This window comes from Choloepus didactylus, chromosome 5 (assembly GCF_015220235.1).
Source record: "Choloepus didactylus isolate mChoDid1 chromosome 5, mChoDid1.pri, whole genome shotgun sequence".
NCBI classification, from domain to species: Eukaryota; Metazoa; Chordata; class Mammalia; order Pilosa; family Megalonychidae; genus Choloepus; species Choloepus didactylus.
The window spans coordinates 62,667,183-62,694,176 of record NC_051311.1 but is presented as its reverse complement, the minus strand read 5'-3'; the positions used below and the strand labels follow the sequence as shown (position 1 = coordinate 62,694,176).

At 39.6% G+C, this 26,994-nt stretch overlaps 2 protein-coding genes and 1 pseudogene across 5 annotated transcripts in view; all 3 read left to right on the top strand.

Moving 5' to 3' along the window:
• The first annotated feature begins 11,238 nt into the window (after nt 1–11,238).
• On the top strand, nt 11,239–11,382 carry LOC119534064 (annotated as a pseudogene).
• A 7,420-nt stretch (nt 11,383–18,802) lies between these two features.
• Nucleotides 18,803–26,994, top strand: part of LOC119535315 (basic proline-rich protein-like) — a 33,981-nt gene continuing 25,789 nt past the window's right edge. The window contains exons 1-2 of the mRNA XM_037837746.1: nt 18,803–18,925; nt 19,088–19,696. Coding sequence (XP_037693674.1) covers nt 18,803–18,925; nt 19,088–19,696 — 732 coding nt within the window. The remainder of the gene's footprint in view (nt 18,926–19,087; nt 19,697–26,994) is intronic.
• Nucleotides 18,971–26,994, top strand: part of NRF1 (nuclear respiratory factor 1) — a 149,203-nt gene continuing 141,179 nt past the window's right edge. For 3 of the 4 annotated variants that reach the window (XR_005216961.1, XM_037836170.1, XM_037836174.1), the window contains exon 1: nt 18,971–19,082. The gene's annotated coding sequence lies outside the window, so the exon portion shown is untranslated. The remainder of the gene's footprint in view (nt 19,083–26,994) is intronic. The other variant, XM_037836172.1, reaches the window with a different exon arrangement.

Genomic DNA, 26,994 nt, shown 5'->3' with positions numbered 1-26,994 from the left:
AGTGACCTCTCGACTCCATTTGGAATCTCTCAGCCACTGAAACTATTACTTCTCATTTTGCATCCCCCTTTTGGTCAAGAAGATACTCTCAGTCCCACGATGCCAGGTCCACATTCATCCCCAGGAGTCGTACTCTGCGTTGCCAGGGAGATTTACACCCCTGGGAGTCGGGTCCCACGTAGGGGGGAGAGTAGCCTTGATTCTTGAAGACGACAGTATAACTATGTAGCTTACACGATGTGACTATGTGATTGTGAAAACCTTGTTGCTCACACTCCCTTTATCCAGTGTATGGACAGATAGGTAGAAAAATGGGGACAAAAACTAAATGAAAAATGGGGTGGGATGGGGGGAGGGTGGAATGCTTTGGATGTTCTTTTTTACTCTTATTTTTATTCTTATTTTCATTCTTTTTGGAGTAAGGAAAATGTTGAATAATTTTAGTGATGAATGGACAACTATATAATGGTATTGTGAACAATTGATTATGAGCTGTGGATGATTGTATGGCATGTGAATATATCTCAATAAAACTGAATTTAAAAAAATCTGTGAGTTCTAATGTCACAGAGTAATGAGTTCAAATCCAGAAACAGACCCACACATACACAGTTACTTGATTTATGTGGTGGCAATGCAAATCACTGGGGCAAGGGCAGTCAATAAATGATGCTGGTCAATTGGATATACTTATGCTTTTCTGTGTGTGTTTTTTTGTACCTCAGGGGCAAATGGTGGAATTAATTATATTCCCCAGTTCATGGTACACTGTTACAATTGGTCCACATAAAATCCTCTCTTTTGCTTGTTGTTCTTTATTCCTTTCTTTTTAAACAATTTTTTTTATTGTGGAATATAACGTATATACATAGAAGTGATAACTTTCCAAGTGCAACTTGACAAATAGAGACCAATTTCAAAGAATGTTATGGGTTATAGTTCCACAGTTTCAGTTATTTCCTTATTATGAAACATAATATATATGCAAAAAGGTAATAACTTTCAAAGTACAATTTAACAAGTAGTTATATAGGAAATTTCCAAAAATGTTATGAGTTGCAGTACCATAGTTTCAGTTATTTCCTTGTATACGCATGCTTTTTTTTAAAAAAAATGCATCATGACTTTTTCATAGTCTACACAAAAATAAATTCCAGATGATTGGTAGATCTAAATGTGAAAATTAAAATAATAAAGTTTTTTAAAAGATGATATAGGCACCAAGGGATTGAGAATGCATTTTGAACAAAGTGGGGAAAAGAAAGGCAACAAAATAAAGTTTTAGTGGCTAAGAGAATTCAAATAGAGTCAGGAGGTTGTCGTGGAGGTTACTCCTGTGCAAGCCTCACCTAGCTATGCCAAATGATTACAATATGATAGGCCCAAGTCAACAGTGGTCCCAAAAACTTTAAAGAGTGCCTGGATCTCTATCTGAGACTCTATAAAGGTTTCACTCACTAAGTTTATTTGTCAGAAAGTTAGATTCTTCAGAGTGCTCCTATGCCAGCCAAGTCCCAAAACCCAGAGGCAATAGACTCTTCAAGAACATCAACTAGATGTGTCCCCTTTGCTCATAAAGTTGACACTCTTTTTCAACACGAAGAGGTTGGGGTGGTCACTGCCTAGACATCCCTGAAGATCGGGAAAGTGATTGAACTAGAGGAAGGGGTAGCAACACACAAGACGGAATTTAACAAAGGATTATGAATACTGAATCTCTACATAATTTTCTTTTTCTTAGTTGCTAGGGGAACAAGAAAAGGGTGTCTGCTCTTACCACTTCTAGTTAACATTACTGGAAATCCTACCCACTGTAATACAACAAGAAAAAGGAGTAAAGGCATCCAAATGGGAAAGGAAGAAGAAAGTATCTTTCTTCACAGATAACATAATTATCTATGTAGAAAATACTGAGGGATCTACAAAAAAACTACCAGAGCTAATAAGTGAGATGAGCACGTTTGCTGGATACAAAGTCAATATACAAAAATACATTTCTGTATTCCTGTATACTGGAAATGAACCATCAGAAATTGAAATTTTAAAAATACCATTTATAATGGCATTAAAAATATGCAAGACTTGTGGATATTTTAAACAAAATAAATACAATACCTGTGTTCTGAAAACTACAAATCATTGCTGAGAGAAATTTGAGATCTAAATGAATGGAGAGATATTCCACGTATATGGATCAGAAGACTCATAGATGTCAGTTCTTCCCATAATTATCTCTAGATTCAGTATGATCCCAATCAAAATCCCAGCAGACTTTTTATGGAAAAAAAAAAAAAAAGGCAAGCTGATTCTAAAATTTGTATGGAAATGCAACAGACAAAACAATTTTAGGAAAGAAGAACACAGTTTGAGTATTTACAATACCGGATTTCAAGACATTATGAAGTTACAGTCCTCAAGAATGCATGGTATTGGTATAAGAATAGATATAGATCCAAGAATAGATGATGGGATTGTGTAAAGAGTCCAGAAATAGACCCACACAGACATGGTTAATTGGTTTTTGACAAAGGTGCCAAGATAATTCAATAGGAAAAGACCAGTCTTTTCAGCAAATGTTAACAGAATATCTGGATATTCATATGGGAAAAAAATGAACTTTAGCAATTATCACCTCACACCGTATTCAAAACTTAACTCGAAATGAATAGTAGACTTAAATGTAAAAACTAAAATCATAAAACTTATAGAGGAAAACACAGGGGAAAATCTTTGTGACCATGATTTAGGCAGAGATTCTTAGACTGGATTAAAAACATGAACCATAAAAGGAAAAAATAAACGAATTGGACTCCATTGCAATTTAAGACTTTTGCTTTCCAAAAGGCACAGTTAAATAAAAAGTCAAACCACAGACTGGGAGAAGTTATCTGCAAAACATATATTTGATCAAGGACTATTACAGTTGCTATAGCTTTGCTTTTTCCAGAATGTCACATAATTGATGTCACAGAATATATAGCCTTCTCAAATTGGCTTTTTCCACTTGGCAATATACATGTAAGCTTCCTCCATGCTTTTTTATGGCTTAATATCTTACTTATTTTTATCACTGAATGAAATTCCATTGTATGGATGTATCAGTTTGTTTATCCATTCATCTATTGAAGAACTTCTTGGTTGCTTCCAGTTTTGGGTGATTATTACAGAAGCTGCTATAAACATTCACATGCAGGTTTTTGTGTGGACGTAAGTTTTCAAATCACTTAGGTAAATGCTAAGGAGTGCAATTGTTGGATCATATGGTAAGACTATGTTTAGCTTTGTAAGAAACTGCTAAATGATCTTCTAAAGAGGCTATACCACACTAGCAATGAACAAGAGTTCCTGTGGCTCTGAATCCTTGCCAGCAATTGGTGTTATTAGTTTTCTGGACTTTAGCCATTCTAACAGAAGTGTAGTGGTATCTCACTGTTGTTTTAATTAGCAATCCTCTAATGACAAATGGTGTTGAGAATCTTTTCATGTGCTTCTGCCTCATTTTAAAATTCATTACAAATGTAATTCACTGTATTGCAAGTATGATAATGTACTGTGATGTTTACATCACACGTAGAAGTAAAAATCTATGATGAAAGTAGCACAAAGGATTGTTGGGCAAAAAATTGATTTATATCATATGTAGGTTTCTATTTAAACATGAAGTGATATAACACCAAATAAAGGTCGACTGTGATAAATTAAAGGTACATATTTATAAAATCTAGAGCAACCACTAAAAAAGTAAAAGAGGTCTAGCAATAAGCCAATAGTGGGGATAAAGTGGAATCACAGAAGAAAAATAAATTCTAATCCTAAAAAAGTCAGGCAACTAGGAAAAAGGAACAAGGAACACATGGAACAATAGAAAACAAGTTGCAAGGTGACAGATTTAAACCTGACCATATTGACAATCACATTAAATAAAAATAGTCCAAATATCCCAATTAAAAGTCAGAGATTATCAAACTGGATAAGAAAGCAATTTCCAACTATATGCATCTGAAGAAACTAACTTCAAATATAAAGACACAGATAATTGAAAGCAAAAGAATGGAAATGTTGTATCATGCAAACACAACCGTAAAATGTTACCTTTTGTTTAAGAACTGTGAGTGTGTGGGGAAGCAAATGTTTGTATGTGCTTATTTTGCAAAAAGAAACACCAGAAGGAGAAATAAAAAACAATAAAATGATTATCCATGGGAAAGGGTAACGGAAGGAACAGGGTTGGAAGTTAGGCTTCTCTGAATATACCTTGCTTTACATTTTCAGCTTTGCGATCATGTAAATGTTTTGTGCATTTAAAATAAAGCAAAATAAAATCCCTTGACTTTACACAGCAGCACACACTCAGGTGGCTGACACACAGTGTTGAACGCAACAGCCATGAATGAGCCTAAGTATATATCAAGCTGGTGTCATAATAGAGAGAAAAAAATTATTTCAAGTGACTTTAGATCATCTTATTTTGACTATATATCCTTGGTGGAATTTTTTTTAAAGGACAAATAAAGATACAAAGAAATCTTAAACTTTATCTTTACAGTAATATTATTACTGTAAGTAGTAATATTGGTTTTATTACTTCAAAACTATTATATATAGATTATATGACAAGGTAAAGAAGTAATTGGCTTAATGTTATTGGGAACTTATATTTTCAGTATAAGAGAAAAGTGGTACAAGTATAAAATCAGTGCAGTTAAGTAAACAATTGATTGTAAGATTAAATCTGAATTGGAAATAACATTGTAAACTTTTTGCTCTTTTCAAAAATACACATTTCCTAGCACTGTCCATTGAAAATGACAACCAAATAGCATTGATCACTCCTAGTTCCTGAATTGTGCTCTGTAGATACCATTCCCCATTAAAAGGAACCAGGACTCTTCACAGGAATGGCTAATTGCTAGTATGTGGCAGGAATGCACGTAGGACATCTTGTTTTGCCTGGGATATCTTCTTGTTACAGAAAGCAGGGAAGCTATCAAAGACACATGAACCGTAATGAATACATTTAAGAACAAAACAAAACACCCAAGCTGACTCTCATAAAAGGGAATGCCAAAAAAACAAGCAAACAAAACTATGTACTGGCCACCTGAGAGTGTGTGTGCTGCTGTGGAAAGCCACAGAAAGCATGAGCCACGTGGAGTGGTGCCACCATATTTGAGCAGTTCCTGATCTCAGTTGGGCCTTCCATGCCAGTGGTCAACCCTTTTGTTTGCCCTGGTTCGGTGTTTTCTCCCTCAACAGGGCCTGATCTACACCTTCACTGTTCCTCCCCAGGACTCTCTTGACTGCTGGGTCTCCCCTTTGAGCAGATGACTCACTCAGTCTCCTGCCTCAGAGAAAACAGGGACCAACTGGCTTGAATTCTCTCTGCCTCCTGGTCTATGGTTAACAGTAACCTTGTAATATTCTTCCATTAATTGTAACAAAGGCAATATAGGAAAGCTAAATGCCAACGGAGGGGGTATAAGGAAGGGGTATGGGATCCTTGTTGTTGTTTCTCCCTTTTTTTCTCTCTCTCTTCTTCTTTCTTTGCAGAAGAAATGGAAATGTTCTCATATAGATTATGGGGATGAATGAATAATTATGTGATTATACCAGGAGCTACTGATTGTTCACTTAGGATGGATTGTATGGTGTGTGAATAAAACTGTTTAAACAATAAACAGAAAGTTACAAGTACTGGGGAAGATGTGGAGACAGAGATATACCTATTCACTGTTGGTAGGAAAGTAGAATGGGGCAGCCCCTCTAGAGGGCAGTGTGATGGTTCCACAGGAGTCCAAATATAGGGTTGCCATATGATCCTGCAACCCCGCTATTTGGTATATACTTGGAAGAACTGAAAGCAGGGTCATGAATAGGCATTTGCCCACTGGTGTTTTTTGTGGCATTATTCATGATTTGCAATGGATGGAGGTGGCCTAAGGGCACATGGATGGGTGAATGGAAGGTGAACTATGGTATATACATAGAACAGAATGTTGAGTGGCTGCAAGAAGGAATGAAGTCATGAGGCATGCAACTAAGTGAATGAACCTTGAGGGCATTATGTTGAGTGGAATAAGCCAGAAACAATAGGACAAATATTGTGAGGCCTCACTAATATAAACTAACTGTAATGAGCAAATGCTGAGAATTGAATTTGAGAGCACAGGTTATCAGGGGATAGAACATGGGCAGACATGGGGCAACTGATGATGCAGGAGTTCAGATTGTTCAATAACGCTTATTGTAAAGGTTCCTAGATTGTAAACTTTTACAATAGTCACATCTATTCCTGTTTCTTAAGAGATGTTTATTTAGTACAAAATTTATATTCTTTGTAACACACTAATTTAACCTGTATGGTCAGTTTAATAAAGCAACAGAATTACATGGAACCAAAAATAGGGAATGAGATCTTGTTATTCTGAACAGGTTAATGTAATACCCTGATACATTTCAGATTATTTTAGGCAGAAAATAAAAAAAGTATTTTCAAAGTCCCCTTGAGGGAATGGGGTAAAATGTGTAAATATTAAACTTCCCCATCTGGAGAATTCCTAATATTCTCCCAAGCATTAGGGACACCCAATTTAATAAGTCAAGCCATTGATTTGGGGGCTTGCCCTTATATAACTTATTCCTGCAAAGGAAAGCTAAGCCTACTTATAATTATGCCTAAGAGTCACACCCAGAGAATCTCTTTTGTTGCTCAGATGTGGCCTCTTTCTCTCAGCCAACTCTGCAAATAAATTCACTACTCTCCCCACTACATGGGACATGACTCCCAGGGGTGTAAGTCTCCCTGGCAACATGGGACATGACTCCCAGGGATGAGCCTGGCCCTGGCATCATGGGATTGAGAATGTCTTCTTGACCAAAAGAAGGAAAAGAAATGAAACAAAATAAAATTTCAGTGGCTAAGAGATTTCAAATAGAGCCGAGAGGTCATTCTGGAGGTTATTCTTGTGCATTACATTATTTCTTTTTATTTTCTAGTGTATTGGAATAGCTAGAAGGAAATACCTGAATCTTTTGAACTGTAAACCAGTGTACTTGATTCTTCATGATTGTATAACTATATAGCTTTTATCATGTGACCGTGTGATTGTGAAAACCTTGTGACTGACACTCCCTTTACCTAGTGTGTGGGCAAATGAGTAATAAAATAAAGATAAATATATATATATATATACATATATACATAAATAATATAACAGTAAATATTTTTATTTTTTTCTTTATTTTGGAGTAATGAAAATGTTCTAAAATTGTTGTGATGAATGCACAACTCTATGATGATACTGTGAGTCACTGATTGTATACTTTGGATAGATTATATGGTGTGAATATGTATCAATAAAATTGCATTAAAATGTTTTTTAAAAAATTCTCTCTCCCTCCCGAGCTCCCTACAAACATTCACATCCATACCTTCACCCATCTTTCCTTCTTCTTCTCCAGCTTATCTCAAATGTGCTGGTGTCCCACCTCCTTTAAGTCCCACACCACCCCTGTGTTTTCTCACCTCCTTCACTTTCTCCAGCAATATCCCCTTCTTTTTTTCTATAGTTTCAACCTCTCTCTTTCTACTGGTTTATTTCCAGAAGGCTATAAATAATTCATATCTCCCTCATCCGCAATACATTCTACCCTGACCTTACACTCCCTCTAGCTATCACAGCCTCTTCATTGTTTCCCTTTCATCCATTGTTTTTAAAGGAATAGTCTACTCTACTTACCTCTTCTTTCTCACTTCTCCTTCACATCATTCCCTAGAAACTATTCTAGCAAAGGTGTTTCACGACCTCCTATTGGTTAGATCTCCCATTCCCCACTACTTGTAGGACCTCTTCACCTGGATGGATGTACAACTGGCATCTCAATCTTAGTGTGTCCCGGTCGAAACACATTATTCTTTTTCCCAAATGAATTTCTCTTCATTTGAACATTTGAACATCTTCTTACTTTTATTGATGGAGTTACTGTCACCCAGCTCCACACTTTACCATCATCTTTGGGATTGGGTATTATTTTTGTTTAGCAATTTATTAACTATTCTCATTAGTTAATACATCCAAAGAGTCCAAAATTCAAAATGTTCCAAGAGTAAACCCTGGAAAGATTCCCTCCTATTACTGGGCAACAGCCATCCAGTTTTCCCTCCTGACAAGCCACCAATGTGTTCAGCTTTGTGTCTTTTTTTTGTTCCACATTTTTTGCATATGTAAGTAAAGATATTTATTGACGTATTTCATTTTTCCCTTTTAAAAAATACAAATGACAGCATACCGTAAACACAATTCTGCCCCTTGCTTTTTTCACTTAACAATGTATTCCAGACATTGTTTCATCAAATGCTTTCTCCCCCATTGTTACAGCTGCACAGTGCTTAGCAGTTCTGATTTCTCTTCTCCCTTGTCTCCAACAGACAATCAACTGCCAAGCGTATTAATTGTATATTATTTTTTCCTACAGTCTCTCTATTCCCAGTGCCAATTAGTTTAGACTTCCACCTCTCTGCCTGGATTATCACAATAGCCTCCTAACTGGTCACTCTGACCTTAGTCCTTCTTTTAGTTCAAACTATGCACTGCAGTTTGATTCATCTTTTTAAGCACTGCTCTGATTATGTCATTTCCCAGCTTAACAACTGTCACTATTTTCTTATTGTTTGCAGCATCTGATTTCTTTAAATGCCCTCTTTTTTTTCTTACTGCCCCCTCCTCCTTCATACCCTGTACAATTAAGTCCCACTCAAAGAATCTGATGATCTTTGAGCAGATCCCGTGATTGCTCACATGGGTATTTTCTATAATGTTACTTTACCATGTGGTATATGACATTGCCAGTAAGTTCAAATCCTCCCTGCCTCCAGGTTCAGCTCAGGTACTAACTTATCTATGAAGTTCTCTCAATCCCCACGATTAGCCAGGGCAGAACTGGGATGAGACTAGCAAGATACCAAAGGTGCAAAATTTAAGGAGGCACTCACTCTCAGGGTCATGCAACTTGGTTCCTTGCTTGCATCGCCCTCCTCCCTGCCTTGCTGTTAAGAGTTCCAGATTTCCTCTAAGCCCAAAGAGCTTGATACATACATTCCTAGTGGCTTTTTCTCTTCCTACCCTATATTGTAGTTATTGATTTACAGAGTCTGTCTCCTCCACACTGCTCTAAATTCCTTGAGTGCAGAGCCATGCCTGATCCATACAGGATCCCTCAGTGCCTAGCCTAGAACCTCACACATAGCAGAACATAGCAGATTTATTAGAACTCTTTAGGTTCATTAGTGTGTGCCCATCAGAACCCTACTCAATAGTGCTCTAAGGGAAAAAAAAAAAGCAATTTATTAGAAGGGTACTCAGGAACTTATGAAATCCAAGGGCAAGGATCCTGCAGGTTTCACGAAGGGAACCAGAGACTAGTGCTCTGTGGTGACCATAGGAAATCTCTCTCATATCTGCTTCTCTGGGTGTGTCTACCTCACTCCTCTCTCCTACTGATGGATTTTCTGAGTCCAAGGTCATTTGGTAGAAAATAGTCTCTGCCTATAGTTACCAAGAGTATATAAGATGCAGCCCAAGTAAAAAGAGAGAATGAGAGAGAGACAGATCTCAATTTCAATTCCATAATCTCTATGAAAGGATCTGATTGTCTCAGCTTCAGCCAGGTGTCTGTCTACTCCTGGACCAATCATTTGTAGCCAGAAGGCCTTGCAGCAATATGGCAACCTTGGGGATCTCAGTGGTGTTCATGGACCTGTTCTCTATAGCACCATCGTGGGACTCAGTTCCAGCATGCTTCCATCTTCTCTGTCTCTAAGCCAAAAATTCCAAATTCCTGGGGCAGGGAATAAACTTGGTACAGCTTGAGTCAGGTGACCACCCAGAATCCCTCAGCAATAAGGTAGGAGCAGGTACTGAAGTATAGACATGACTTCTGGGGGCCATTCCTGTGAATGGGGGCAGTTTCCAGAGGAGGAGGAATCTGTTGAGCTGGTGAATAACATCCAGAAATGACTATCACAAGGTATTTGTTGAATAAATAAATGAAATGAGTGAATGATCTCATTAAAAGAGAACTGAAAGCTAACTCAAAATGGATCAAAGACCTAAATTTAAGACAGAAAGCTACAAAACTCTTAGAAGAAAACTGGAATAAATCTTCATGACCTTGGATTTGGCAATGGATTCTTAGATATGACACCAAAAGCAAAAATAACAAAAGAAAATATAGATAAATTTTAATAAAAAAATTAAAAACTTTTGTGCATAAAGGACTCAATTTAAAAAGTGAAATGACAACCCAAAGAATGAAGACAATATTTGCAAATCTTTTATCTTATAAGAGACTAGTATCCAGAATTCATAAGGAACTCTTAGAACTCAACCACAAAAAGACAAACAATCTAATTCAAAAAATGGGAAAGGACTTGAATAGACATTTCTTCAAAGAAGATAGTATACTAATGGCCAAAAAAGCACAACAAAAGACGCTCAACATCATTAGTCATTAGGGAAATGCAAATCAAAACCACAATGAGATACCACTTTACATCCACTAGGATGGCTAAAACTAGAAAGACAGACAATAATAGCTGTAGGTGAGGACGTGTAGAAAGTGGAGTCTTCATGCACTGATAGTGGGAACGTAAGATGGTGCAGCCAAAGTAGAAAACAGTTTGGAGGATCTATAGGTTAAACACAGAATTATCATATGATTCAACAATTCCTCTCCTAACTATATATACTCAAAGAACTGGAAACACATATTCAAACAAAAATCTGTACAAGGATATTCATATCAACATTATTCACATTAGCCAAAAGGTGAAAACAATCAAAATATGTATCAACAGATGAATGAATAAACAGAATGTGGTATATCCATACAATGGCCTATTATTTGGCAATAAAAAGTAATGAAGTGCTGAAACATGGATGAACCTTGAAAACATTATGCTAAATGAAAGAAGCCAGACACAAAAGACCACGTATTACATGATTCCATTTATGTGAAATATCCAGAACAGGCAAATCCATGGAGACAGCAAATTAGTGGTTGCCAAGGGCTGGGGTAGGTGGGGAATAGGGAGTGACTGCTTAATGTGTATGGGGTTTCCTTTTAAGGTCACAAATATGTTCTGGAACAGCAGGTTCCACCTCATGCCTGGGGACACCAGGCTCAGGCCCATGGAGCTGCAGCCACCCTTCATGCCCCCTCACCCTTACCACTGACATCATGCTCTAGTTCCTGTTTGGATTTTCTTTGGGAAGCATGGTTGGAATGCATCTTGTTCAAAACTGGGACATACCAAGTCTGGCTAAAAAACTAGGAAATATTAAAACAGACTTGGATGCCAAGAAGAAAACTCCTAGTTCCTGAGGCCAGCTTCATCTTCCTTCTGGCTCCACTGATTCTACTGTCCTTGAGGGCCTCCTTTACCATCTGAACCAAAAGCTTTTGTTTTGATCCCCAGCATCAGGGATTTTCTTCTTTGCTAGACCCTGAGTTGCCTTAGAGCAAAAATGGGGCCACAAGTTAAGAATTACCTGTCCTTTCCCAATGTTTTCAGCTCTTCCCATCCTTCTTCCAGTTGCTTAGGGGATTCTAAGACTGGAATTATGGTACTGGATTAGTGCACATGACTTAAAAAAATAATGTTCTGGAACTAGATAGTAGCAATGGTTGCATCACATTGTGAATGTACTAAATGCCACTGAAATATCCACTTTAAAATGGCAAATTTTATGTTACATGAATTTTACCATAATAAAAAATCAATTTACCAATGACAAAACAGAACACAAGAGCAACTGTTTTGGAAAAACTCGCTCACTAGGTCACTCAAAATCTAAGTAGTCTCCAAGTCCTGACTAAACTTTCTTCCCATTGTCTCTCACGTCTTTCCCTTTCTTCTATTCACACCAGGACAGTTTGCCCTCAGGTCTGATGGCCCCGCCTCAGCCCACCCTGCCTTCAGCCGGTTCCAAACATATGGGCTCTCTGTTTCCATGCCCTCATTCAATGTCTAAAGCCAAACTCATCCTCTTTCCAACCAAATGTCCCTTTAGACCTCTGTCAGTGACACTACCACCTCTAGGGCGTTTACTTCTTAAAACCTTGAAATTGCCTCTGACCTCTTCCTCCTTGTCCCTCCCATATCTCATCAGTTACCAAGCAGTGCTGAATCCTTTGTTTATCTCCTTCACTGGTTTTTTCCTTTCCATTCTTTTAGCCATCTCCAGCCTAATTTGGGTCTGTAGGGAGTTCAGAGTATCTTTCAAAGGCTCATGTTAAGAAGGTATAGAGAGGGTATTTGGTTGGAGATCTGGGAATGCTTGAATCCTGCCTTGGCAAGCCATATCTCCTTCCCATGAGGTCTTCCGGGGAAATACAGGTAGGGGGAAAAATGACAGTACCAGGCAAAGGAGTACTTTATTAGTTGGGTATTTGGTCCTAACCCTCATTGCAGAAATCAGGAAAGATAAGCTGGACCCTGGTGGTTTCTGTCTATTCTCCCCCACCCCACTCCCAAGTCAATGCCCAAACCTGAGTCTTAGAACTTTACTCCCTAGTGGGACAAAGAGACACATTAGGAGAGAAAGACAAATCTGTACCCTCTTTGCCCCAAGGCTGGGCTGCCCTAGGTCTTCATAGGTGGGTTGTAGCCCCAGGGCTGGCTACCTTTGGGAGAGGGAAAGAGGATGCTGGCTGGGATGCCTCTGGGTAGGGCAAAGCAGGATATGTTGAAAGGTGCACCCACTTGTGCTGGAACCTTCTACCTTTTAAACGCTCTATCCCAGAAAATGTGACTTAATCCATATTCTTCAATTTTGGCAAGATTTTCTTCCCCTGTGTGGCTGTGTGTATGTGCAGTGAAATTTCTGCCTCACCATCGTGTCTCCACCTTGGAAGGAATAAAGGGGGTTGGAGAAAGGAGGGGACTTGAGTGCCCTCTAGGGGCCGGTGGGTCAACTCATGTTTGGACTTCAAGGTGAATGCACTATTCTGATATTGTTAGTGCCTTGTTTAAAATTGTCAAAAGCTATCTGTTGCCTACTGAATTAAGAACTAATTCCTAATGAGGTCATTAAGACCCTTTATAGGCTGGCTCAACCTACCGTTTTTTTGTCATTAGAATGACTTTAGGATTATGGCAGAAAAAGCAAGCATAGGAAAAGATTTAGTCATCCAGTAGAGATCAGTTGGATCTAATCAAGACGGGAAGGAACCTGGGTGGAGATAACCAGAATTTCATCAACCTCATAACCTCATCAGTGAGTCCAGAAAGAACCAGGTAAGGCATCACTGGAATCTAATCTGTAGGGTAGGGTTTTGGAGAAACGTGTTGACAGCGTCTATATAAAAGGAGCTTTGTTTGTTCACAAGGGTAGGAGAAGAATCCCTCTGTGCATCTTGGCCAAAAATCTCTGTCCAAAAGGCAACTTTAGGCTCCTGAGTGGGAATCCCTGTTCTCCTGGAAAGGTAAGCCCAATTTGCTTGGGACATTGAAATCTTACTCTCAGTCGGAGCAGGAGATATATATTCTAAGAGACCATTGGCAAAGCTTGAGTTTAGGGAAAGGAAGGTCCCTTGAAAATTATTGTTAACAATTCCTAGATTTATAAATAGATAAGATTAGTGGATTAAGCTTAAAGGTTTAAAGAAAATAGGTTTTAAAATTCTGTTATTTTAATAAATCAAAAATTATTATTTTTTAAAAAGTAACAATAGTCTTTTCCATCCTGCCCAATCACCCTTGGGCATCAAAAGAAACTCACCTTGACATTTCTAACCTTGCTACACAGTGCTCCGTTACACAAATACCTTGTCTTGGCACCCCCCATATGTTCTCCCCAACTTTTGGGGGTAGTCTCCAGGGATACTTTTATGTGCTCAGGAACATCATTATCATGATCACAGCAGTCACCATCTATCATACCTTTATTTTGTACCAAGCAATTTACATGATTAATGGAAATGGTAAATAGCTAATAATACTCAGTGCTTACTGTGTGCTTCCTGGGTGCTAGGCACGGTTCTGAGCCCTTAATGAGCATTATCTTTTTTAACCTTCATGGGGGAAGAAACAGAGGGTTGAGAGACTTGATAAGGTACACAGCTGGCAAGTGGCACAGCAGGCTTTGAAGCAGGCAGTCTGATCCCAGCACTCATATCATGGTGCATCACGACTCTTCAGACGACACCTGTGGGCTCTGAAAGCCTGAGAAGGGTGGATGGTCATTGGGGCCAGTGCTTTTTGTAAAAATATGAACTCTACCCTGGGCCGGTCTTTGATATTCCCAAAGATGTAAAACTCCCTTAAAATTGCCCAAATAGTGCCAGGTTCCCATTAATCTTTAGTTGATTGAGGCTGTGCATATTCCAAGTAGAGATGGGGAGGCTGCTGCTCTCTGGGGCTCAACACAGTTTATCACTGTGTCCGGAAGAGTCCCTTGTGAAAGTAGTTTCCTTAGACGCTGCCTTGGTCTGTCTGTCTTCATTCCTGTCTTCTTGGGGCAACTCAAGAAGGGAATACTACCTTCTACAGCCAAAACCCTCCTACAAGTCAAATCCTGCCAATTTTCTCTTAGAGGGTCAGTCCCACTAGCAAGCAAACCACCTTAGACAGGCCTGAACACTGGATGCTCAAACTGAGATCCACTGCACTGCTTCTTTGCTTACTGAATACACACGGTTGCCTCCCGCCTCTACCTGTTGCTCCCCCAACACTCCACCTGGTTAAAGTGTCTTCACCTTTCTGCCTCCTACCCATAAGGATCTTGCCCACCCTTCAAGTCCAAAGTATTTCTCTCTGTGAAATTTCCATAGTGCTTCAATTCTGATTACCTAGAGCTTTTGCTATCTGTCTGTGCAAATAGCTATCCATATCACTACTCCTTTGGTTCTTAGCACATACTGTATGTTTTTATATATAGTCAGTCAATTAAATGACCATCCGTCAGCTTACTGAAAACAGAGCCAAGTTAAGGACCTCCTTCATTGCCCAGGCTGCTGAGCCCCCAGCGATTTGGCAAGGGTCTAGGCTTCCTTTTTTTCCTTGCTCTGACCTTAGGATCAAGTAATCCCTTCTTTTTTTCTTGTTGGGAGTTTTCTTCCCACATTATACTGTCTATGGTTTCTAACTTCCTTGTGATGAAGGTGATAGCTGGAACTTTGTTGGAATCCTAGCTCTTTTTAATCTCTTCCAGTGGATTGTTCTGGGTGTGTGTGGTTTTGTTTTTTTTTTTCTTTCCGTGAATGATTCTAGAATCTTAGGTCCTCCAGACTAAAGAGCCTATTGGATGGAACAACTGGAGTCCACAGGCTCATTTATCTTGAGAATAATTTGCATTTCTGAGGAAGACAGATGCAGGGGTCTTTCTTTCATTACATGTTTATTGAACATCCATTATGAATCTGACATTGCACTAGATGCTGGATATACAGCTATGAACAAGACATAATCCCTGCCCTCCTGGAGCTTCACTGAGAAATGCTGTGGAGACAGAGTAATATAGTGCTTTCAAACTTTTTGCGACCGTAATTCAATAAAAAAGTACATTTCACATCATGATGGAGTACAAACATACAGATCTATGTACATATATGTATATCGCTGAAATAAAAGTTTCATAAAATAATAGCCTTCTAAGTTTGATGCATTCTGATATTTTCTATTTCTTCTATGAAATGTTGGTTATGACCCACAAAGTTAATTTTGTGCTTCATCAATGGGCATCAGCTTGCAGTCTAAAAAAATCCCAGCAATGGTTAAGAGCATGGCTCTCAGGTCAGGCTCATGGCTTTCAGATCTAGTTCCATCTCTTACTATCAGAGTTTGGACAAATAACCTCAACTTGTCCTCATTTTGCAATCTGTAAAATAGGAATAAGATAATAGTAGTAATAGTGACTACTTCATAGACTCTGCTTGAGGATTAAATCAGAAAGGAAATAACGTGTACGAAGCATTTGGGACAGGGCCTGCCACGTAGTGAGGGCTCAATAAATGTTAATGTTAAGTAATGGGTGTGATGATGGAAGGGCCAAAGCATCCAATCTTGGGGGATTGGAAAAGGCTTCCTGGAGGAAGAGGTGTTAATGTTGAAACCTGAATGAGTAGTAGGAATTATTCGGATGAAGTCTTAAGCCAGTGAACAGAGGGTGGAGAGGTGAAAGAAGTTCCAGGCAGAGGGAGCAGCCTGTGCAGAAGTTGTGAGTTTGGAGACCTTCCTTGGAGCTTTCCAGTTTGGCAGTACCCCAGGGAGGAGTCTGTGACAGATGAGGTCAGGGATGGCAGAGGTGAGGTCATAAAAGACTCTGAAGCTACCTTAAATAATTTAGACTTAAATTAAGTGCATTGGGGTCTTAATAAATGTCATAAGCACGTGAAATCACATGATTTACTTTTTTGAAAGACCATTCAAGTCGCAGTGTGGAGAACGGATTGGAAAGGGAAATTCCAGAGGCAGGGAGACCAGGGAGAATCCATTGCAGTATCTTCATTAGAAATGAAAGTGGGGCCTTAATCAGGGTTAAGAAAAGACAGGGAGCAAACATTTTCAAGAACTAATTGGATGTGGGGACTTACGGGAGAGAGGATGTACTAACGGATCATTCCCAGGTTTCTGGCTTATGCACCTGGGTGGTTGGTGGTTGGTAACACTTTCTTAGAAAACACTGGAGAAAAAGATTCTGTGTGGATATATTGAATTTTGAGGTAAACAGAATCTATTCTTGAAAATTAGTTTCCTGATTTTGTTACAGTGTTTTCTGAAACCCTTTGGATATTTAGTAACTCCCTAATGTAGTGGTACTTCACCAGGGGGGGTGGGGAAGGGAAGCCTTCTTAAAAATGCAGGTTCCTAGGCTAACAGGCCAGGATTCTGGAAGAAACAACTGGGGCCCAGGCTTTTAATAATCATTCCAGGTGATTGTGATGTAGACAGTCCTCTGATCACACTTAAAACAGCAACAACATGAAAAAGAGCCCAGATTTCAATTAGTGATATGAATGAAGCAGGTCTGGTTAAGACCAGGGCAAGCCAGGCCAAAGGGTAAAGGTTGAAACTGATTGTGTTTTAAAACTTCAACTTTCATATGAGACCAAGGCAATAGATATCTATTTGGTACAGGATCTAAATTTTCTAAACGGTGCAACTCTACAGTTGATTTGTTCAAACACCACAACTGCATGGAACTTTGAATAGGAAGTGAGATACATAGGTTAGTATAGGCTGGAGTGAAATAGTGACACATCCTAGAGTAATTTGGGCAGATAATAAAAAATATATTTACAGCCTCCCCCTCCCCAGCCCTGAGGATCTGGGGGAAGGTGCAGATGTGTTGGACATCCTCAGCTGGACTGGTGTTCATGTTGTCAAAAACATTGGGCTGAAGGTTTGATGTGCTGAGCCCTCGAGCATGGGACTTGCTCGTATGAAGCTCATTACCACAAAGGAGGGTCTAAAGTTGCATGTAATGGTTCCTAAGAGTCTCCCCCTGAGTACCTCTTTGTTGCTCAGATGTGGCCCTCTCTCTCTCTAACTGAGCCATCTCGACGGGTCAACTCGCTGCCCTCCCCACTATGTGGGACCTGACTCCCAGGGTTGTAAATCTCCCTGGCAAAGCAGAATATGACTCCCGGGGATGAATGTGGACCCGGCATCGTGGGACTGAGAGTATCTTCTTGACCAAAAGGGGAATGCAAAATGAGACGAAATAGTTTCAGTGGCTGAGAGATCCAAATGGAGTTGAGAGGTCACTCTGGTGGACATTCTTATGCACTATACAGATAACACCTCTTAGGCTTTAATGTATTGGAATAGCTAGAAGTAAATACCTGAAACTACCGAACTCCAACCCAGCAGTCTGGACTCCTGAAGACAATTATATAATAATGTAGATTACAAGGGGTGACAGTGTGATTGTGAAGACCTTGTGGCTCACACCCCTTTTATCTAGTGTATGGATGAGTGGAGGAATGGGGATAAAAACTAAAGGACAAATGGGGTGGGATGGGGGGATGATTTGGGTGTTCTTTTTTCACTTTTATTTTTTATTCTTGTTCTGGTTCTTCCTGATGTAAGGAAAATGTTCAGAGATAGATTGTGGTGATGAACGCATAACTATGTGATCATACTGTGGACAGTGGATTGTATATCATGGATGATTGTATGGTGTGTGAATGTATTTCAATAAAACTGAATTTAATAAAAAAAAAAAAACAGCAACAAACTAAAACTATCTTCGTGTGTCTCTAACACTAGATTTTTTTTTCTGGTGTCTGCCACTCCCTATTTCTCAGGTACGTGCTTGGGAGTCCCTACTGCTTCTGATTTTCTCTACCAGTGTGTAAGCTCCATGAGGGCCTGGACTTTGTCTTGCTAACAGCTGCATCTCCAGCGCGCCCAGAACAATAATCAGTACAGAAAAGGCCTTCTGGAAATATGTACGTTGAACAAAAATCAATGAGTAAATAAATTAATGTAGTGCTTTGTAGAAAAACTTTTGCTTTTAATGATCCGGGAAGGGTTTGGAATTGGGAAGCAAATGTCATTCCCAAGAGACGCTGATTAGCCAGGCAGCCGCGGTGGAACCTGTAGGGAAGCCCCTTTCTGATGTTCAAGGCACATTCTGGAGGTCCCCATTCTCCCGGCTGGGGAGCGAGAAATGTTACTATTTCCAGATTAGCAACCATTTTGGGCTGCCTGCCTCACTTCTCTCGGTGTCCACGTTCTATTAATTCAGTTGCTTTCGTGGTTCTCGTCCCGTCCAAACCTTTGAAATGAAACAGGAAAATGAGGAGGCTGCGGGGGGCGGGAGGAGATCAGGTCCCAAGCGTCCCGGACTCTTGCCGAGGGGCAGCGCCGACCTCCCCATCATGGCGGCTGCCGGGCGGGGAGGCCGAGCCCGTGCGTCGCGTGCGTGCCTCCTCTCCCTCCCCTCCCCCTCCTCGGCGGCGGCGGCGGCGGCAGAGGCGGCAGCGCTCGCCATTGCCGCTGGTGGCAGGAGGCTGCGAGGAGCCGGCGCGGTCGCAGTCTCCACGGCGCAGGCCCACGGTAGCGCAGCCGCTCTGAGGTGAGTGCCCTACCGCGCAATCTCCAGCTATTTCAGCCCCGGCGCAGCCGCAACACGCCGCCCGCCCGCCGGCCGGCCGGCCCGCCCCGCAGCCGGCACCCTGCCGCCCCCGGCTCCGGGCCTGGGCCCCCACCGGATTTGGCCCGCCTTCGGCGAGGGGCCCCGGCCCGGCCTCGTCAAACCGCCACCCCGAGGATGCGCAGGCCGCACTAGGCCCCAGGCGTCCTGGCGGGCTCGGGAGGGAGGCGCAGCCCTCCCCAGAGCCCCAGGGCTCCGGCCTCTCCCGCCGCCTGAGGCTCTCGGGGCCGCCGCCTCCTCCCTGCTGTGGAACCCCAGGCCCGGGCTGTAGCCGGGCCTCCCCGCGGGCTCGGGAGCGGGAGGCCTGGGAGAGCGCGCCCGGCATGGGAGCGGGAGGTGGGCGAGCTGCGCGGGACCCGAGCCGCAGCTCCCCCCTCGCCCCCTCGGCTCTTCCTAGGTCTTGTCCGCGGGCGGCGCGGTGGGGTCGGGCCGGGCCAGGGCGCGGGAGGCGCTGTCTCCTGCGGGAGAGGAGGCTGGCTCTTCGGGCAACCTCCGAAGCTTCCCTCCCGCCGGTGTGGCGTAGGCTTGTTACCCAGGTAGACTGGGGGACGCTGGAATATGGCGCGATGCCCACCTTCTTGCAAGTTAGGAGGCGGCCCGGGCAGCAGCGGCGGCATTTCGAGGAGGAGGGCGCAAAGTCCTTTTGTACAGAAATAAGGAGCAACATTGTGTTTTCTACCCCAGCTGAGATGCTGCCCTTGGAGGGGCCTTGGTTCTTCCTGTGCCTGGGGTGATAGTCTCCTGGGTGAGGGAGAGGGGGAGTGGCGCGCCCCTCCGAAGGAACCGAACCCTTGCCGCTGGAAAGACAGGGTCTCTGGGATAGTCTCGTGCATAGTATTCTCTACTGCAGCCTTTCGGGGAAATCAAGACTTGTTTGCTGTTGCATGCTATCCGCTTCACTATTGTCGACCGTCCCTCTCACCTGTTGTGGCGTTGCTGCTAGTCCCAAAGTTTCTACCGTGCATCTGACTGTGTCCACTTGAAGCTGTTTAAAATCTTAGTATTTTTAGGGCTTCCAGTGATGAATCTGTTACAACCAGTTGAAGGTGCTGTTACCTGTTCTCCATCCCTTCTTCTCAAGGGTTAGATTAGATTATATTAATTGTTTACATTAGAGCTGGTGTCAGTGTCAGTTGTGCTTAATTCTTTCTATGGTCAGAGCAAAATTCACATTTTTTTTAAGTGTTTAGAGCCGGTATATTGAGGAAACTTAGAAAGCGTGGTTGAGCTTGTTAACCTTGACAGTGCTGGACAGGAGAATGGGTACATACCTCTCACAGCTCTTGTTCCCAGGACATCATCTTGTGTTCATTGTGAACCTTTCCTCACTTCCTCTTAGTCCTGCCCTTTAAAAAAATTCCTTTTTCTTTGGCCTTGAAGAGTGAGTTATTGAGCTCAAAGAGAAGGGGAAAAGTAGGACTTAGATATGATGGATTTTTTTTTTTTGTATCTTGATCCCCTAGAATTATGTTTGAAAGTTCTTGACAGTTATCTCATACGGCAAGGAAAATATAATACCAAACAAAACAGCTTGACTAGTTCTATATGCACATCTGTATGTCATTTCCTTATTTTATGGTAGGGTGAAAGCAAACATTTATCACATACGATATAGTATACTTATTCTTGAATAACAGGTCCTAAATTGTGAGAATTTTTTTCAGTGTCAAGGGACTTTTTTTTTTTCCTGCTGATAAGTGTTAGATGTGGCTTTCCACAGAGTCCATGACGAAAAAAAAAATTAAGAGTTATTGCTTTAATAAATTTTGACTCAGCCTTATTTTTAAATTCTTTGATTTCATGACATGGTGTCCTCTCCCACATCTCACACTCATCATATCTTATATCTTATGTGAGGAATAATGGGATAATGATTTTGTTGTTGTTGTTGTTTAGTAGTAAGTGGTCATTGTCTCATTTAGCAAAACATGTTTTTTTCCTCAAGCCAGGAGTTTTCATGGGAATAGTTTTCTTATCAAGTTTTAAGGAAGTTTAGCTCCTGGATTTAGGGAAGGAACTCTAGAAGAAGGAGATGAAACCCTTGTCCAGATATTGAAGGGATTAAAGGAAATAGGATTTCAGGTTTCCCTCACAATTCATGTATATTCCAATGGAACCCAAAATTGTAGTTCTTTTTTTCACATCACAACTATATAGCCATTTCTAATATTATTAGGGAGCTGAAGGCCAATTCTCCATAATCTAAAAACCTGAATGTGTATTGCCTGTGCATTGTCAGTTTGGCTAGACCTCTGGGTTGTCTTCAAGGGCATTTCATGTAAAATAACCACAAATGGTTGACTTTTAAGGAAAATTTCAACTCCTTGTTGTCTGGGATGAAATTTTATACCTCTTTCCCTGTATGTAGTAAGGCATTCAGTAAATGTTTGTTGAGGAATAATAATGATGAACAGTAATTAGTGAAATTAAAATATTTTCACAAGTATTTGAGAAGCATGTTGATTTTTTTTGGTTTCTGGAAGGGCTATGAACTATCAGTCTTTAGAAGCACACTCACCAGTTCTGCCTCTGGAGAACAAGAAGTTAATGCAGGTGCAGAAACGTTAACAGTGCTTCGAGCTGAAGTGGACTTGTTCATCCCCTCAGAGCCGCTGTGAAGAGTTGGAGGGGACTGGGGAGAACTCCATGGATTGTTGAGTTTCACAAGTGTGTACTCTAACCTCAAAAATTTGAATGCACCGTCTCTGGAGCTGTAATTATAATTCGTCCAGGAAATGTGATATTTGAATTTAGATGTTTGCTTGTGACTATGTGTGGTGCTTATTAGTATGTATGTGAAAATAGTATTTGGAAGATCAGTCCTTCAAATAAGTACAGATCTTTGCTTTTGCAAAAAACATTTCTGTTCTTTTTGTTTTTCTTGAGAACTAAAGTTAGTGCTTTGAACCTGAGATTACCCAAATATTATTTTCCATGAACCCTTAGTAAAATAGCAGTGAAAACGAAACCCACTTGTTAAGTTGATTTTAGAAACATTTTATTTAGATTAAGTCCAGTAATTTTTGAGGCTCCAGATACATGTTAATTTTTGTGCATTATGTATCCTATAGCTCCTTCATTAACTGGAAGGTAGATTATCCATTTTCTTGGCTTTTCAGTTGGTGCTTTTATCCGTTAGTTTTCTACTAAGGTGAATAAGCTGGAAGAGAAATAGTAAAAGGAGGTGAAACAAATCAATTTCAGGTGTTTCCAGAAGATTACAACCACATTGAGTTATTGGAAACTTTTAATCCTGGAGCAACAACAATGCTTTGTCTGAAATTATTTTAATGTAACATGGGCAAAACTTGGAAAATGAAAAGGAGTTTTTGAATGTTCAAGGAAAATAAGTGGATTATCTATACCTTGGAACATATATTTCTTTCTAAAGTGCAGTTCAGAATTAGGCTAATGTGTTTTCTGCCCTGCTTAGTGGAGTTTAGTTACTGAAGATCAGAAAGACTTCATGTGGTCTTTACACCTAAAACATCCTAAATGGGAACATTTATATGATGCCAAGTAAACTTTATATGAACTGAAGAAAAGCTAGAACTTAAGAGATGTTCTAATATATTAAAAACAAAAACAAAACAAACTAGGGGTAGTTAAGGCAGGCCTACCACATTTGTGCTCCTGTAAGGCAAATCTGTGTTGTATCACCAGTACAGTTACTTAGAAGATAATCTGGCATTAAGGAATCATCTGAATTGTCTGGCTTTAAAATTCCAACTGCTAAAGAACCATCAGATAATTTCTTGAGGAAACTATGTCCAGTAAGTGAAGGATGTGTATATGTGTGTTGGAGGATTGGAAGGGGAGAAGAGAGGAGGAAAGAATGTGATACTGGTAAAAGAATCTAGTTTGATACCTTGGGATGATCTATGGAATTTTGTTGGGTAGGTAGGGGTTAGGTATTTTTAAAATAAGCTATGAGAGTTACTTTTTTATGGGTCATCAGTTGTAGTAATTGTATTCTAGTAAATAAGCATAATATTTAGATCAATTCATGCAAGCTGATTCCTGTTGTTATAAATATGAAAGGTCTGGCTGATAGTTGACATTTTCTTAAGAATTCCTTTATGGGGCCTGTTGGATAAACTATGTCTAATCTTTTTCATAATCATCATGAAGAATGAGCTCTATATGCATATACATTAAGACTATTTTTTAAAAGAGCTTGTATTTTAGTGTCGGTAATTTCAAAGTCTTGGCTTTTCAGAACTTCGAGAGTGTGTTTTGTGGCTGCTACTGAATGCTAATGTGGTTAGGCTGGCAGCTAAACTTAACAATGAATAAGAGGAAGTGAGGAAATATCCCCATGAAACATTGCTTCAAGCTATTTAAGCAGTGGAATGAAAATGGGGAGCTAGGGCTGGGGGAGACCTGATTCTTGTTTTAGGTACAAAAAGTTGGTGAGACATACCTTCCATTGAGAAATAACCTCCTTAAGCATGTCCTTTCTTGGGTTTTAGCCACTCATTCACCAGACATTAATTAAAGGCATACTATATTCCAGGCATGTGCTGGATGCTGGTGTAGCAAAGAAACCATGACCCTTCTCTAGTAGAAGAGAAAGATGTGGGCTCAATTAACTATGATACAACTTGTTGAAAACCAAAGTAGAGTAAAGAAAGAGTGGTATGGGTATATAGAGGAAGGGAGAAATTCCTTCTGGATGGGGGATGGAATGAAAGGATAATAAGTGAGACTAGGGAAGACTTCCTATACGGAATGTTTGAGTAGGACTTGGAAGGGTGAGTAAGAGAAGAGAAGACTAGAAGGAAGAGTATGGATAACCTGATTTGAGAAATAACAAGTAGATTTTGTTCTACTTGGGGAGTATGGGGAAGAAATGAAGCTGATGAGGCCATAGTCTGATTTTACGAGTGTCAGATTTAGGTGACAATTGAATATGGGGGGAGGGAAGTAAAAATAACTAAGGATTATAGTTTGGTAATGGATTATGCCTTTAACTAAGGAAGGGAATGTATAGGAAGAACAGAATTTGAGGAGGAAAGTAATAGGGTATGATTCTTGTATGTTGAGATGCTGTGAGGATCAAGGTATGTCAAGTAGGTGCTGGAGATTTTGGCTGGAGCTCAAGGGGAAGCAGGAATCATCTAAGAGATTTCTGTTCAGCATAATGTGATGAAACTGTATGAAATAGTATCAGGAGTAAGGAAAAGACTAAGGGCAACCTATGGAACCATCTACATATGAGGATCAAGTGGAAGAAGAGGGGCTTATGAAAGAGGTTGAAAAAGAGTGGCTAGAGAGGTAAGATAAATGGTGTAAATTTGAAGAAGCTGAGAAGGAAAGGGTTTAAGGGAATCATAAAAGGGAAGTTAGCAATGTGAAATGCTAGGGAGAACTCATTGGGATTAAAAACTGGATTTGGCAATTAAGAAATAAAAAATTTTTTGAATGTTGTATGAATTGTTTTCCTAGAATGATAATAGACACAATAAATTGCTAGAGCATTGCTGAATACAGAGGTAGGGCCTGATAAAACCTAATTTAATGAATGACCCATGCTTAGAAAGAGGTCCTGTCCCTTCTGTGTAAAGAATTGCAGTGTAAAAGCTTTGGGAGGTGACCCCCAGTGACAGGTCTCTCTAAAAATCTGTCTCCATACTGTAGGATTTTTTTTTTTTTACACTTTCTTAAAAGTCTTAAATTCCAGCAATTAGAGATTAATTTGGGTTGACAGTCTCCTAAAATAACAATTCCTCTTGAAAGGTGTTGAGGTTTTATGATGTTTTTATGTTGAGTGCAGGAATTCTTAACCTTGGGTTTATAGTTCTGGGGGGCTTACGGAAATATTTGGCTGTGTAACCCTGAATCTCTTGAATTGTATGAAAAATTTTGGCTGGGTACCTATGTGATTTTTCTGGAGAGACGGTTCATGATTTTTATGAGATTCTCAAAGGGATCTTGATGCCCAGAAAAGTCAAGGATCTTTTCAGTATGATACTGACTGATTAAATCAAGTGTTGTGTTAATGGGCTTAGGTCAGTTATCCTGACTGGGATAGATTGATGGGAAGAGATTTTGAATGGGCACCTCAGGTGAAGAATTAACAGAAGGTAAACGGTACCCAGTAGGAGATTGAGAATATGGGCACCAAAAGGGAGGAATGCCAAAGCAAAGTTTAAGCAATTTCAGAATTTTGCCATGTTTTCTGGATTCCTTGGCTTTTCATATTTCAGGACTAGTATATGACTATTCATGCACTAAACAGTAGCTTTTTGGGTGGAATTTAATTACTGCTGTTTAAAAGGGAAAGTGTGTTTAGAAAGAAAGCAAAATAGTTCATAGTCAAATTGCATTCAAAAATTCATTTTTATGTTGGGGAAATTTTACTATGGAAATTTTGGAAGATGTATAAGTTTTTCATTCTAGTAATATGGAGCAAGGCATTTGTTCTCTCCTTGTTCTGACCATGAAATGAAAATACCCCTAACTTATTTTAAAGGGCCATTCTGAAAAATGACACTTATGGAATACTTTGAGATGCTAACACATTGCCAGTGTTCACATTTCTAAAGTCATGAATAAAATTTAGAAATTCAACAAACTATTTTAAAATGTTCTTACTAGAACTTACTTGTTTCCCAAAATATATTGCATTCTGAAATTTTAGATAATTGGTATTTTTTAGTTTCTTTTCTAACCTTGGGGTCTTTGAAATTAAATTAGGAGACAGTTTTTTTTTCTGCAGGGCCCTAGGTTCTGGGGCAATGACACAAATTTTTGGTTGTTACCCTCACAGTAAAATTTAGAGCAAATGTTCTGAATATATATACATTTATTTATAAATGATGTTCTTGTGCTACTGTACATTTATGTGCATTGTAAAACATATAGAAGGTAGAGATTTTAAAAGTGAGATAAAGATGAAGTAAACAGTATTTTTAAATGTCTTGCTAATTGAGTTAGTGGTAACTTTAGTAACTGATTTTACAAGTTTGGTTAGCTTGTTTTTTTATAAATGTATTTGCTTATAACCCATGATATTTTGAATATAATTAGTGCCAGTTGGCACTGCTTTATAGTATACCCTGTAAAAGTGTTGGTTAATTCCAGAATGATAAGAATAAAGATCTTGGGTAATCTTAAATGTAGAAAACTTGTGTTATGTAACTTTTAATTAGCTTTCTGTTTGTGGATTATCTTTACATTTCTTAAGTCTACAGAGAGGGTCCCTAAGAGTTGAGTATTTTGTTTTTTCCTTTTAACCACTTTATTTTTTTGTCCTTTGATTTTCACTAACAATTCAAAATAAAGTTCTTAGTAATAGGTTTTCCATATAAAAATGTAACTCACAAATCAAAGAACCAACCAAGGTTTGGTTTTCCTAAATACTGAGCATTACTGATGTAAAGAAAAACACTCAGTATAGAAATAGTCTCTTGACCTAAAACTGGCTTTAGGTACTAAGTCTAAAGAAGAAATAATTCTGATATTAACAATTATGTGAGTGAGTGTTAAAATTTTTGCCTTTCTTCCTTAATTTTTGAATCTTTATTTAAAAAGTTTTTCTATATTGAAAAGGTATAACTTTTTTAGTGAAAACTTTTAGTAAGAAAATTAGAAGAAAAATTAAGGGTTATGTTTGGTTTATAAGATTATAGGGGATTTTATTTGCTTTTTGTACCTTTCATTATTTTTCAAATTACCCTTAATAAAATCACATTAGCTTTCATAATCAGAAAAAAAAAGTGAAAATAAATTTAGATAATATAATTATGGCCCTAATGACATGCTATCAAGTTTCCGTTAGGCAAGTCAATTATCCTCACTGGGCCTTTTTCCCCATTTGAAAAATTAGGAG